Below are 15006 nucleotides of genomic sequence, written 5' to 3' on the forward strand. Positions count from 1 at the left end.
ATTGGTGACCACCAATCTATTGTAGTAATGATTAGTTAATGTATATAATGACAAAAGCACAACCTCGATAAATATAATTTTAAAAATTAATTTTGTGATTCTAAATATTAATAGTAATTTTTTTTTTTTTTTTTTTTTTTTTTTTTTTTTTTTTTTTTTTACTAATTTAACGTATGGAGTAATTATGCCTTAAAATTCTATTAATTGTAAATACTATAATCAGTAGGTATGCATATTAATTAATTAATTAATTAATTGTAATAGTCTTACTAAATGAGTAATATTTGAATAAATCATTATCATCAACAGTAAGGAAACCAATATATTCAAATCCATTTTTATATGTTATGTTCATAGGATGGGAGCTGAAAGGCATCCACTGTTACAAATTCTTCAACATCAGGCATTCATGGGAAAAGGCAGCGGAACTATGTAGAAGGTAATCCCTTAAGCTATTCAACTAAACTATATTGTCTATGCACGTAACATTCGCATCCTGGATTCCCACGATACGCGAGCACTTTGAAGGCTCTTAAAACTTGGGATCTATTGTCGATATTGTTTTTATCATAGATTTAGTTATATTACTTGTTCTTATAAAATAAAGATTTTAATTTCCGTAACAATCCAAATCGAATAATACAAATACACTATGGGATTTCAGTATTTGGTAAATTTTTCGTTAATTGATTGGTCATTGTTGCGCGCTTTGCATGCTGTACGGGCATAAATAAACGAATAAAATATCACTTGCGAGTAAAATGCCTTGTTCATATTATTTATTCTATATTGAAAATTCAATAATCTGTCCGACGTTCATAATGGTAAATAAAGTCAATTCCACGATCGTTATTTCCGTGTTGCTTTAAACTTTTAATAATACCAAAACCGTCTCAAATAATAAAAACTCGACGATATCTCAATCCATAAAGTCGAAGGTACGTACTCGGGCGAGATTACCATGCTACGTCGGACAGAGTAACATTATCATGAATACCCACATAAATAAATTGCCACGCAGATACGGCAGTGAATTGATGGTGGTCGAGTCGTATGGCGAGAACAATGTATCTGCCAGTATGATCGGTCGTCACCTGGACCGTTATTGGCTAGGTTTAGCATCCTTGGATGATCTGCGGACAAATACCTTGGAGTCAGCAGCTGGGATGCTTGTCTCTCAATATGCTGGTTAGTGTGTTATTTCTAATGTACTTTTAATGCTCTTGTTATTATTTGTTTTTTTTTTTGTTTTTTTTTTGTTTTTTTTTTTTGTTTTTTTTTTTGTTTTTTTTTTTGTTTTTTTTTTTGTTTTTTTTTTTGTTTTTTTTTTTGTTTTTTTTTTTGTTTTTTTTTTTGTTTTTTTTTTTGTTTTTTTTTTTGATTTGCCGATTCAGACATAGATCGTCGAAAGTGTATCGAGCCCCTTTCAAATTTCAAAACTTGTACTAACTTTTGGCTCAACTTGCCCATAAGACAATACAATTTTTAATAAACGTATGCTTGGATAATTGCATTTATAAAAAGGTGTGAGTTTTGTGAAATCGTGTTGTATTTTAGGAGAGATGAAGTTGTGCTACATCAGTTTAATGTGATGGCAAACGCATAATGAAAAAAAATTGATTCAAATTGTTCTAAAATCATATATGCGTTATATGATTTTCTCTTTTTTTTGTTTTTTTTTTTTTTTTTTTTTTTTTTTTTTTTTTTTTTTTTTGTTTGGTTCTAACAACTAATAAGAACTATAATTTTTGAATATAATGTCAACTCCTTTATTATTATTATCATATCGATACGTGTATGTATTTCGGTCCAATTAATGTATCCGCATAATATTTGCTTGCGATGCTGCAATTTATGGATAAATAATTGGAGAGAATGACAGAATGCACAACTATTTTCCACGCCGAAGTTTCGAAAATGAAAAGCTATGCACGCGCTCGACGACACTGGCGACAAAAGCATGTATTTTACTTCGAAAGCGAAATCGTCGAGGCTTAGTAAGTAATGTCTAACTGGTACTTGTAGGAATTATATGCTCGGGGGCCTGATTTCTGAGAAGGGATACAGCGCGCTATTTTCATCAAAGAAAGTTTATGACGAGTACGCGCGTTGGTAAAATGTCGTCTTACGCTACTCTATTACGCATGGCCAATGAAGCCAAAATAACATTATTACGAGGAATACTCGTATGGAGTATATTGCGTTGAATGTCGTATAACGTTGCCCAATAATTTTCATATAAAAGCCGGCAAATCAGGCATTCTTCGCGAGCCACTTAACAATTCGATCCCTAATTACTAATTATAAATTAGAATGTTCCCTAAAATTACGTTATTTGCAAGAGCGAGAGCAGCACTTATGAATTCGATTGGAATGTAAGATGGAGAAAGGCGAGTGAGATTTAACGAACGACCGATCGATATATTACGTAGTCTACATTTCGGATGATGTCCTATTCGATGTTTTTGCGTCCTGAAAAGAGTCCTGAATGAGTTTCCAGCTGGGAAGAAAGAGCTAAGAGCATTTTCTAAAAACGCAATTGAGCTCAGTCTAGCTTGCATTATTCGAGTCTTCCATCGAGGTCGCGGAAATGCGGAACTCGCGTGCACCTCGGCACGAAGACACACTTTTCCTGTAGCATCGGCGTAGCCCGCCATTGCGGATTCTCTCGGCGCCGGCTTTTCGCGACCGCGTCTTCGCCTTCACGTGTCCGACACGCTACGGTGATTTTCATTTTGCATAATGGGGCGCCCCCGCATGCGTAAAACTCGTAATCGTCGGCTGTGTGCTTATAAAGTTGAGGCGTACGAAGTAAGGGGGAATTTTACAGAGAACGGGAGGAATAATTGCATACATTGCGCTTGCGCTGTAAAAGATAAGAAGTAGCGTGGAAAAGCATGCATTGTAATAAGATTGATTCAGTTTTGCAATTTCTTAGAGATTCTAATTCCGAAGATTAATTTAGAGTTATCGTTGGCATTAGGGGCATCTCAATGCCGAGAAACGTTACTCCCAACATTATGCGCCAATTATATTATTATGGGGTTAAGAAGCAGTAAACTTTTACATAATGTCGCTTCGTATTGTACGTGGCCAATAAAAGAGTCTCGCCTCGTAGAAAAACTTTAGAAAGAAAAGTGTCATAAAATTCAGGTTAAACATTGCAACAATATTTTTCACGCATTTCCTTACTTTGCAATTGCTTAATACATATTTAATATTTATTTATTTAATATTAAATTAAATTACAAATAAAGTACAATTAAATTAAATTGATAGTACAATCGAAAAATGACGTTACTTTCTTTTATTATACTCGGCGGTAACACACACTATTGCCTGATTAAATTGCACGCAACATTTAATAAATAATATACCAAACGGCTGACTTCAAAGCTGATTTTATATGTCTTGTGTATCCATCTCCCTTTTCATAAAAAAATGTGACAATAAAAATAAGAAATATTATTAAGATATTAATTATTATGAAGATTTGTATTCCACAACACACTCGCACGCGAGCGCGCACACATACATACACACACACACACACACACACACACACACACACACACAAACACACATACACACATACAAACACACACACACACACACACACACACAAACACACATTACTAATAAATAAACTAAATAATAATTTATAAAAACATAAATTTATATATACATATGTTTGGATGGATTTTTAAAGAAAATATTTTATAATCAATGGCAATATATAAGCATACGTACATATATTGTCTAAAGATTACTTTATTTATGTTCTACTAACGCAATTTTAATCTTCTATATAAGATATTTTAATAAAAAATCATGCTTCACCGTATCTCTTGTAAATTATAATAAAATATATTTTCTATTCATGCGTAGTACGTTTGTTGGATTAATAAACTCGATGAAGATTATTAAGTATGCCAATATTATATCAAATTACCTACTACTTTATAAATTTATAAATATTTGCCGAGAATTGTCGATAATTTATAGAAATCGGTAGAAATGCGATAGAATGTGCCTTTTAAACTAACAATACAAATGTAGGTTTCTGGGCGCCGAGACAGCCGAATCCTCGTTCCGGCGAATGTGTCGACGTAAAAGTTACCGACGATCAACATCAATCATGGGAGCTCACCACATGCGAGTCTCTTCTTCCGTTCATGTGCCGCGCCAACGCCTGTCCAGCAGGTAAATTATCTTCTTAAATAATTCGTGTGTAGGTCAAATTGCATATACTTTCCCACACGGACTCGATCTTTCTTTATAGGCTCGTTCCACTGCTCTAATGGCAAATGCATCAACAGCGCCTATAAGTGCGACAAACAGGATGATTGTGGCGATTATTCGGATGAAATCGATTGTGCATCGAATTGTCAGTTCTATATGGCCAGTAGTGGTGATGTCGTCGAGAGTCCAAATTACCCACATAAGTACATGCCTTTGAGCAATTGTAAGTGGACTTTGGAAGGCCCCCAGGGACATAACATCCTCTTGCAGGTAATAAAGAAATTTTTTCTCCAAAATAGATTTCTGAAATAATCAATTCATATTATCGAACGCACTAATTATTTAATTAATGTAATAAAATTATGGAATATAAAAGTGTGTTGTGTGAAAATATGATAATGTTAATTTATCATAGAAAGATAGATTTATGAAAGTATAATCGACTATGTGTTGTGAGGATAATTATAATGTCTTGATTAATAATGAAAAAAATTATGAATAATAATGAAAAATAATAATCAAAAATTGCAATCACGAAACTAATTTCTCATGTTATTATTATTATTTTTCCTAACAGTTCCAAGAATTTGAAACGGAAAAGAGCTTTGATATCGTACAGATCCTCGTTGGTGGTAGAACCGAGGAAAAATCAGTGAACTTAGCAACGCTATCGGGTAGACAAGAATTGAGCAATAAGCTCTTCGTCTCGGCATCGAATTTTATGATTATAAAATTTAGCAGCGACGGTTCGGTGGAACGAAAGGGATTCCGTGCCTCTTGGAAAACCGAACCGCAGACGTGCGGCGGCATATTGAGGGCTACACCTCAGGGTCAAACTCTTATATCACCAGGATATCCACAAAATTATCCCGGCGGTCTGGAATGTCTATACATAATTCAGGCTCAGCCTGGAAGAATTATTTCGCTCGAGGTGTGTTTTACAATGCTAGTAGAATAAAAACTTTCACTCGCTTAAATAACAAAAGAATATTACGAATGATATATCCCTATAATGCCTATACGAGCCATCAACATTGTTATTTGGAATTTTGCTTAAATTATTTTATTTGATAAGTCTATGCATTGCACATGATGGCACACACACACACACACACACACACACACACACACATTCTCTCTCTCTCTCTCTCTCTCTCTCTCTGTCTCTTTCTCAATATCGTTTAAATGAAAAAATGAATAAAAATTTCCATTGAGATCGTAAATTAACGAAATGTGATATGTTAAAAAGAAAGATATTTACGAAATTCCCAAGACAATTAACGCTGCAATTTTCCTTAGATCGAAGACTTGGATTTGGAGGCAAACCGTGACTATATCTTAATAAGGGACGGCGAATCGCCAATGAGTCGACCAATTGCCAGATTAACAGGAGATTCCGATGACAATCCAAAAGTCATAATGTCAACAACGAGCAATCTCTATCTCTACTTTAAAACGAGCCTCGGTGACTCTAAGCGCGGTTTCAGCATTCGTTATACCCAAGGATGCAAAGCCTCGATCGTGGCTCACAATGGAACCGTTCAATCACCATCGTACGGACTCAATGATTATCCAAACAATCAGGAGTGCCTGTATAGAGTTAAAAATTTAAAAGGAGGGCCACTTTCATTAAAATTCGTCAATTTCAATGTTCATAAGACTGATTATGTACAGGTACGAGACTTCATTTGTCTCGCGAAATTTTGACGAATAAAGATAATTAACACAAGCCTATGATTTATAAAATTCTTCTTCATTTAAGGTGTACGATGGGCCGAATATGGATGGCTTGAGGCTACATTCTGGTAGTGGTTTTACATCGAATACACGTCCAAAAATTACACTTACCGCCGAAAGTGGAGAAATGCTTATAAGATTCGTTTCCGATGCACTTCATAGTAGCACGGGATGGCAAGCTACTTTCTCAGCTGGTTTGTACCTCTCTCTCTCTCTCTCTCTCTCTCTCTCTCTCTCTCTAGTTATCGATAAATTAAAAAATTAAAAATATTAATTATCGAGGTTGAAAAATTTCTGCGTGCAATTAATAGTAGATGCGCAGCTCGATATTAAGCTCTGAATTACAATGCGCTACGAACGTGATTCTTTCAGATTGTCCACCATTACAATCCGGAGAGGGAGCAATGGCGTCGAACCGCGACACAGCATTTGGCACGGTAGTTATATTTTCGTGTCCACTTGGTCAGGAATTCGCAACTGGGAAAGTTAAAATTACAACCGAATGCTTGCCAAGCGGAAACTGGTCCATTACTTACATACCAAAATGTCAAGAAGTTTACTGCGGTCCAGTGCCACAAATTGACAACGGATTCTCCATCGGATCATCTAATGTCACTTATCGTGGAGTCGCAACTTACCAATGCTATGCCGGCTTCGCTTTTCCAACTGGAAGGCCTACCGAGAAAATTTCCTGTCTCGCAGATGGCATGTGGGAAAAGAAACCTTCTTGTCTCGGTAATAATATCGTCACCATATATTCTGTTAAAAAGACAAGATTAAATTAAAAATCATTATGAAATTTGCACACCCATGTCGAATTAATTATGCATTGAATGATGAAAATTAAAATAAAAATAAAAACAATTATTATCGTTACAGCGTCTCAATGCCCTCCTCTTCCGGGAGCACCGCACGCTAATCTCACGATTTTGAACGGGGGAGGACGTAGTTATGGTACTATTGTGAGATTTGAATGCGAACCAGGATACGTCAGAAGTGGTCATCCGGTTATCCTCTGTATGAGCAATGGAACTTGGTCTGACGAGGTTCCAGTTTGCTCCCGTAAGCTTATGACATTTAATTAGATTCGAATAGAATTTAGACTTGGCAGTGAATCGCATTCTCATGGGATTTCAGTCAATATCGTACTACAAAACTAATAAATATATACGGATTTTCAGGTGCAAGATGCCCGATTCTTCCAGCGATCAAAAATGGATTTGTCGTTGACTCTTCGAAGGATTATTATTTTGGCGACGATGCTCGAGTTCAATGCAACAAAGGCTATAAATTATCCGGATCGAACATCATTAGTTGCGGCACAATGCAACGTTTTGAAAACGTACCTACCTGCGAAGGTACTTGTTCCGTCACTTTGAAATATGCACTTTTCTCATAATAATAATAAATAATAATAATAATAATAATAAATAATAATAATAATAATAAATAATTATAAATAATAATAATAAAAACAACGATGATAATAATAATAATAATCATGGCCGTCGTCGTCATTATCATCATGATCATAAAATGCATTGCTAATATATTTATAGATATCAACGAGTGTGCTTCCAGTCAATGTGATCTAGCCTCGACAGAATGTATCAATACACCAGGAGCATTCACGTGCAAATGTAAATTAGGTTTCTCTTCGACGATGGAATGCAGATTTAGGTCTAATTAATGGCGGTATTCCCGATGAATCAATTACTGTCTCTAGTTCTGAAAATGGATACACAAAATCGGTATGATTTCGATTTATTATTGATTATAATTATTTGTCTTTAAGCAGCCGTGAATGAACGATAAAAGGCGCTAAATATCAATTAAAAATTTAATTATATTTTATGAGAAATTATACCTAATATAAATATATGTACATATAAACTGCACAAATATAATCGCAAATGTCGGCTAAAATTTACGTTTACATACAGATGTCCTTTGCAACAAGTCACATATTTTTAAAAATTCATAAAATCATTAATCATATATATATATATATATATATATATATATATATAAATTCTCAAATATTTCAATAAATATTAAAAAATTAAATTGATATTTTTATTGAAGCCTTTCTGTTGGGAAAAAATTTTGTGCACGCTTGCGAGAATGCTCTGTCACGTACTAACTTTTAAATAATTCATAAATAACTGTAACAGGGTATTCGATTGAACAACGGCGATGGCTGGTGCGGCAATAACGTCGAGCCTGGAGCAAATTGGGTCACGATAGACATGAAGGCGCCCACTATAATTCGAGGTTTTAGAACACAAGTGGTCGCCCGAGCCGACGGGAACGTCGCATTTACAACGGCTGTACGAATTCAGTATACCGATAATTTAACGGACATCTTCAAAGATTATACCAATCCGGACGGCACACCCGTGGAATTCCGCATACTCGAGCCGACCCTCTCGGTATTAAATCTGCCAGTGTCCATTGAGACGAGATTTCTTCGCTTCCGCGTCCAAGATTACGTAGGCGCGCCGTGCATGAAATTGGAAATTATGGGCTGCACTCGTTTGGAGTGTACGGACATTAACGAGTGTGCGAACAACAATGGCGGATGTCATCAGAAGTGTAACAATAATCCCGGTGGCTTCACCTGCTCATGCAACACTGGCTTCGAGCTTTACAAGGGCAACGGGACAGCGGGCTTCGCCATTGAAAAATCCGAGACGGGACAACGCGATGGCGACGTTTATCAAAGAAACAAGACCTGCGTTCCCGTTATGTGTCCACTTTTGCCTGCCCCTGACAATGGAAAGATCTTATCCACAAAAGTGAGTGTCGCAAAGTTTACGTATTTTCTTTATTCAATTGCCTATGCCGAGTATTATGTAATATCAATGCAAATAATCAATAATATAGTATTATGAATGAAAAAATATCGTGCTAAATTGTCTCGTGTGTGTTATCAGGTACAATATCATTTTGGTGATCTCGTGAAATTCCAATGTGATTTTGGATATGTTCTTACCGGCTCTTCGGCTGTACTTTGCACATCCTCCGGAGTGTGGAATGGCACGACACCGGCATGCCAATGTACGAATGAGATAATGTTTTTGGCTCGGCTGTCGTTGGCTACAGCTGTCGATTAACGAACGAATTTTACAATTCTTTTGCAGATGCCAAGTGCGTATCGCTACCTGATGATAAAAACGAAGGACTGTCGGTCATTAGGGGCGATGAAAGCAGTGTATTAGTTCCGTTCAAGCAGAATGTCACTCTCAAGTGCACGAATAATGGCCGCTCCCTTCGCAATACCGCCACTTCGGGCTTCCGCCAATGCGTTTACGATCCAAAAGTTGGCTATCCGGATTACTGGCTTTCTGGATCGCAACCCGCTTGCCCGAGGTCTGATTGCGGAAAGCCATTGCCGACTCCGGGCGCCGAATACGGCCAGTACACGGACACGAAATATCAATCGTCCTTCTTCTTTGGCTGTCAAGATACGTTTAAGCTTGCCGGGCAAACTAATCGGCACGACAACGTGGTGCGCTGCCAAGCCAACGGAGTTTGGGATTTCGGCAATCTCCGTTGCGAAGGGCCCGTTTGCGAAGATCCGGGCAGACCCGCGGATGGCCATCAAATTGCACGTAGCTACGAGCAAGGATCCGAAGTTCAGTTCGGATGTTCCAGGCCCGGCTATATCTTAATCAATCCGCGGCCAATTGTCTGTCTGCGCGAGCCAGAATGCAAAGTGGTGAAGCCGCTAGGCTTAGCCTCCGGGAGGATTCCAGATTCCGCTATAAACGCGACCTCGGAGAGGCCAAATTACGAAGCAAAGAACGTGAGATTGAACTCGGTTACAGGCTGGTGTGGCAAACAAGAGGCGTTCACGTACGTGAGCGTCGACATGGGCCGAGTTTATAGAATCAAAGCGATTTTAGTGAAGGGAGTGGTGACGAATGACGTGGTCGGGAGGCCAACGGAAATTCGATTCTTTTACAAGCAAGCCGAAAGTGAGAATTACGTCGTATACTTTCCCAACTTCAATCTCACAATGCGCGATCCTGGCAATTACGGAGAGCTAGCAATGATCACTCTACCCAAATACGTTCAAGCCAGATTCGTAATTCTCGGCATTGTCAGTTACATGGACAATGCTTGTCTCAAATTCGAATTGATGGGATGCGAAGAGCCAATTATCGATCCACTTTTGGGATACGATTATGGCTTCTCGCCTTGTGTCGACAACGAACCGCCGGTTTTCCAAAATTGTCCCCAACAGCCCATCGTCGTGCAGAAAGGTCCCGATGGTGGCTTACTTCCGGTAAACTTTACCGAGCCAACGGCCGTCGATAACAGTGGCAGTATCGCCAGGCTCGAGGTCAAGCCCCAAAGTTTCAAGACGCCGATTCGCGTATTTGACGATACGGTTGTCAAATACATTGCCTACGATTACGATGGAAATGTCGCCATATGCGAAATTAACATTACCGTACCAGGTAAAGTCCCATTTTCCCCCGCAATTATTTCCATTTACAATTTACTACGTTCAACGAACCCATAAACACGACAAATAGCAAAAAACAAACTTAACCCCCACCCCCCCACCCCCCTCCCCCTTTCCATTACTTACAGATGTGACTCCGCCGAGATTAAGCTGCCCTCAAAGTTACGTGATAGAGCTCGTGGACAAGCAGGACAGCTACCCCGTAAACTTCAACGAAACTCGTCGCAGAATTAACACTACGGACGCCTTCGGACCCGTCAAACTAACCTTCATTCCAGATCACGCGATCATTCCGATCGGCGGCTTCGAAAACGTCACTGTCCTCGCGACCGACACGAGTGGCAATAGGGCCTTCTGCCACTTTCAAGTCTCTGTTCAAGCCACGCCTTGCGTCGATTGGGAGCTAAAACCACCGACTAATGGTGGACTAAAGTGCCTTCCCAACGATAAAGGACTCCAGTGCATCGCCACTTGCAAATCCGGTTACCGATTTACCGACGGAGCTCCGGTAAAGACCTTCTCCTGTGACGTGCAGAGACACTGGGCGCCAACTTCCGTTGTACCCGATTGCGTCTCCGAGAGTATGTATTTTAATCCAAGGTTATTCATTCGTCCCCTGTGCTTATCAATACGCGACGACACTCTAATGCTGTTTCTTTTCTCTTTTCTTCTTCCATTACAATAGATACTCAACAGGCGGACTATCACGTGATCGCGTCGGTCACGTATCGCGCCAATGGTGCCGTCTCTCGATCATGTTTACCTCAGTATCAGGATTTATTGTCCCAATATTATTTGAATCTCAATAATATTTTAACACAGCGCTGCTCGGCTGTTAACGTGAACATGAACGTTTCGTTCGTACGTTCCTTACCCACCCTCCTCGAGGAGAATGTCCTGAAGGTCAGTGCCTCCTCACTTTATCCTAATCTTTATGCATTTTTATGTAATTATTAAGGCGATCGTCGCTAAGCATTGATAAGTTCAACTATAGAAATGGTGGCCCATTGCTTTTATTGCAGATTGACTTTGTTCTGTCGATTGTGCCTGCGATTCGGCAGCCCCAACTCTACGATCTCTGCGGCTCGACGTTAAATTTGATCTTCGATCTCTCGGTACCGCACGCCAGCGCAGTGATCGAGCCACTGTTGAACGTCTCGGCCATTGGTAATCAGTGCCCGCCCTTGAGAGCTCTTAAGTCGTCCATCTCTCGTGGTTTCACCTGCAGTATCGGCGAGGTCTTGAATATGGACACCAACGACGTACCTCGATGCTGTAAGTTTACGTTCCTTTACAAACAAACAAACGTTCACGCTTTTCCATCATCCATTACAAGCGCCATTAATCGAGCTTATTCATTAATCGAAACGTCGAGCAAATGAGACATTCTGCAATTTGTGCACATTGCGCTTTCAGTGCACTGCCCGGCGGGAACGTACGCCGGGGAGAAGCAGAAGCTCTGCACCTCCTGTCCTAAGGGCTATTATCAAAACAGCGATCGGCAAGGCTCCTGTTTGCGCTGTCCATTTGGCACTTACACGAAGGAAGAGGGCTCGAAGAGCATCGACGACTGCATACCTGTTTGCGGTTACGGGACCTACTCGCCTACCGGCTTAGTGCCTTGTCTCGAGTGCCCAAGAAACAGCTACAGCGGCGAGCCACCGATCGGCGGCTTCAAGGATTGTCAAACCTGTCCGGCCGGCACGTTCACCTATCAGCCGGCAGCTCCCGGCAAATCGAGATGCCAAGCTAAATGCTCCCCCGGAATGTATTCCGATACGGGTTTGGCGCCCTGCGCCCAATGCCCCAAAGACTTCTTTCAGCCCCAACACGGCGCCACCACGTGCAACGAGTGTCCCGCGAACATGTACACGGATAAGTCCGGGGCGGTTGGCCGTGAAGAGTGTAAGCCCGTGCAATGCACGGACAACGTCTGCCAACATGGCGGATTGTGCGTGCCCTTGGGCCACGGGATTCAGTGCTTCTGTCCTGCTGGATTCTCCGGCAGACGTTGCGAGATCGACATTGACGAGTGCGCTTCGCAACCGTGCTACAACGGTGCCACCTGCATCGATCTGCCGCAAGGCTATCGATGTCAATGCGCCAACGGATATTCCGGAATCAATTGCCAAGAGGAGAAATCAGATTGCCGGAACGACACGTGTCCCGAGCGAGCCATGTGCAAAGACGAGCCAGGATTCAATAATTACACCTGCCTGTGCAGATCCGGCTATACCGGAGTCGATTGTGACATTACAGTAATGATTTTATTAGTTTCTCTTCTCCTGCTCAACTCCCCGCCCCATCCCCCATCGCCCATCCCACCTCTTCGCTCCCTCCACGTATTTATCCACGTGCGATAGGCGAAAGTCGAAGAATTTTATCGAAGAAGGTTGAAATTAATTTTTAGATTAATCCTTGTACAACGAGTGGTAATCCGTGCAACAATGGAGCGACTTGCGTGGCTCTACAACAGGGTCGCTATAAATGCGAATGTCTACCGGGTTGGGAAGGACAGAGCTGCGAGATTAACACCAACGATTGCGCCGAGCGGCCGTGTCTTCTAGGCGCCAACTGCACTGATTTAATCGATGATTTTACCTGCGATTGCCCTCCCGGCTTCACTGGCAAAAGATGTCACGAGAAGATCGACCTCTGCTCCGGCAATCCTTGTTTAAACGGTAAGGAAACGATAGCTTCGGCAATAACAATCTTGAATTATCTATACAAAACGTAGAGATGAAACTGCAATGTATGCATGTGCACGATGATGCTCGAGTGAAATAGAGTTTGAGAAGCAGAATTTCTTCGAGTTAACGCACGCATGCTGAGAACAAGAGAAATATTGCAATTTAACGAGAGCTCGATTATCATATGAAAAGTCACTTTCATCTCGTCATCATTGACCATTACAATCCTATCATAATTTTTCAACGTTTATAAATACAAAGCAAATGTTTGTAATAACGTCGTAAAATACGAATACGAATAAGCCAATGGTATTAGTTTATTAATTGCTATTGTTAATGCTGTTAATTGCTGTTTACGTGTTGGCCTTGATTTAGGTATTTGCGTGGATAAGCTATTCAGCCACGAATGCATTTGCCATCCCGGTTGGACTGGCGCAGCTTGCGAGATCAACATCAACGAATGCTCGAGCAAACCCTGTCGCAACAATGGCCAATGCACCGACCAAATTAATGGTTATTCTTGCACGTGCGAGTCCGGTTATACTGGCAAACAATGTCAGCACACGATCGACGATTGCGCAGCCAATCCTTGCGTCAATGGCGGCACTTGCGTAGATCAGCTCGAAGGTTTCACGTGCAAGTGCCGGCCAGGCTTCGTGGGCTTGCAATGCGAAGCGGAAATCGACGAATGTCTCAGCGATCCTTGCAGCCCCGTGGGAACCGAGCGTTGCGTCGATCTGGATAATCAATTCATATGCCACTGTAGAGAGGGCTTTACCGGATCAACCTGCGAAACGAATATCGACGACTGCTTGACCGAGCCTTGTCTCAATGGAGCGACTTGCAGAGATGAGATTGGTGGCTTTAAGTGTATGTGTCGAGATGGATGGACTGGAAATCGATGCGAGATCGACGTGGGCACCTGTCAGAATAAGCCTTGCCAGAACGATGCTGCTTGCGTCGATTTGTTTCAAGATTTCTTCTGCGTGTAAGTAAGATTTTTGCACACTCGGCGTTCTTAGCAAGTGGCGCGACAATTATCATTGTGCATTTGCAATTTCCATCGTCAATACATGTCTAACGTAATGGAAGTTTGTCAATTTATTTCGTTTGCGTGGCTCGGTAGTGTGCCGAGCGATTTCGTAAGTAAAAACGTCAGTTGACGATACGTGGAGAACACCCGGAGTTGAAAAAGTCGTTTGCCCTCTTACAGATGTCCGTCTGGAACCGACGGTAAACGATGCGAGACAGCACCACAGCGATGTATCGGCGACCCTTGCATGCATAATGGCTATTGTCAAGATTTTGGCTCGGGTCTTAATTGCACGTGTTCCGACGATTATACGGGAATTGGTTGCCAATACGAATACGACGCCTGTCAAGCCGGTGCTTGCAAAAATGGAGCCACTTGCATCGACAATGGCGCGGGATTCACCTGCATCTGTCCACACGGATACACAGGTAATATTTACAACATTGCTCGGCAATTATCCCTCGTTTATGTACGATAAAGTGCCAATAAACGTATTTACATGTGTTAAATAAGGTAAAACGTGCGAGGAGGATATTATCGACTGCAAGGAAAATTCCTGCCCACCTTCAGCAACTTGTATCGATTTAACTGGAAAATTCTTCTGTCAATGTCCATTCAATCTGACCGGTGACGACTGTCGAAAATGTGAGTGCTACGTACAATAAATAACGTGCCTAATCAACCAATCATATAGCCCTATATAAACTCGAATAATTTGATAATATTCGCAATAAGACTACAACGTTTTTTCTCTGTTTCTTTTTATTATTAATATTATTTATTTTTATTTATATATAATTTTTTTTTTTTTTTTTTTTTTTTTTTTTTTT

General features: G+C 40.5%; 1 protein-coding gene across 1 annotated transcript in view; it reads left to right on the forward strand.

Annotated features, from left to right (window-relative positions):
• The first annotated feature begins 347 nt into the window (after positions 1-347).
• uif (sushi, von Willebrand factor type A, EGF and pentraxin domain-containing protein uif) overlaps positions 348-15006 on the forward strand; it is a 22385-nt gene continuing 7726 nt past the window's right edge. Inside the window, 23 exon segments of the mRNA XM_011500234.1 lie at positions 348-439; positions 1022-1188; positions 4060-4203; positions 4283-4512; positions 4820-5173; positions 5542-5916; positions 6005-6173; positions 6352-6714; positions 6859-7041; positions 7161-7337; positions 7539-7650; positions 7652-7730; positions 8154-8777; positions 8916-9039; positions 9123-10445; positions 10582-11034; positions 11139-11356; positions 11476-11728; positions 11870-12711; positions 12864-13134; positions 13519-14131; positions 14357-14604; positions 14690-14825. Of these exon segments, the coding sequence (XP_011498536.1) occupies positions 348-439; positions 1022-1188; positions 4060-4203; positions 4283-4512; positions 4820-5173; positions 5542-5916; positions 6005-6173; positions 6352-6714; positions 6859-7041; positions 7161-7337; positions 7539-7650; positions 7652-7730; positions 8154-8777; positions 8916-9039; positions 9123-10445; positions 10582-11034; positions 11139-11356; positions 11476-11728; positions 11870-12711; positions 12864-13134; positions 13519-14131; positions 14357-14604; positions 14690-14825 (7550 nt within the window).

Source organism: Ceratosolen solmsi, unplaced genomic scaffold (genome assembly GCF_000503995.2).
Source record: "Ceratosolen solmsi marchali unplaced genomic scaffold, CerSol_1.0 scaffold41, whole genome shotgun sequence".
NCBI lineage: Eukaryota > Metazoa > Arthropoda > Insecta > Hymenoptera > Agaonidae > Ceratosolen > Ceratosolen solmsi.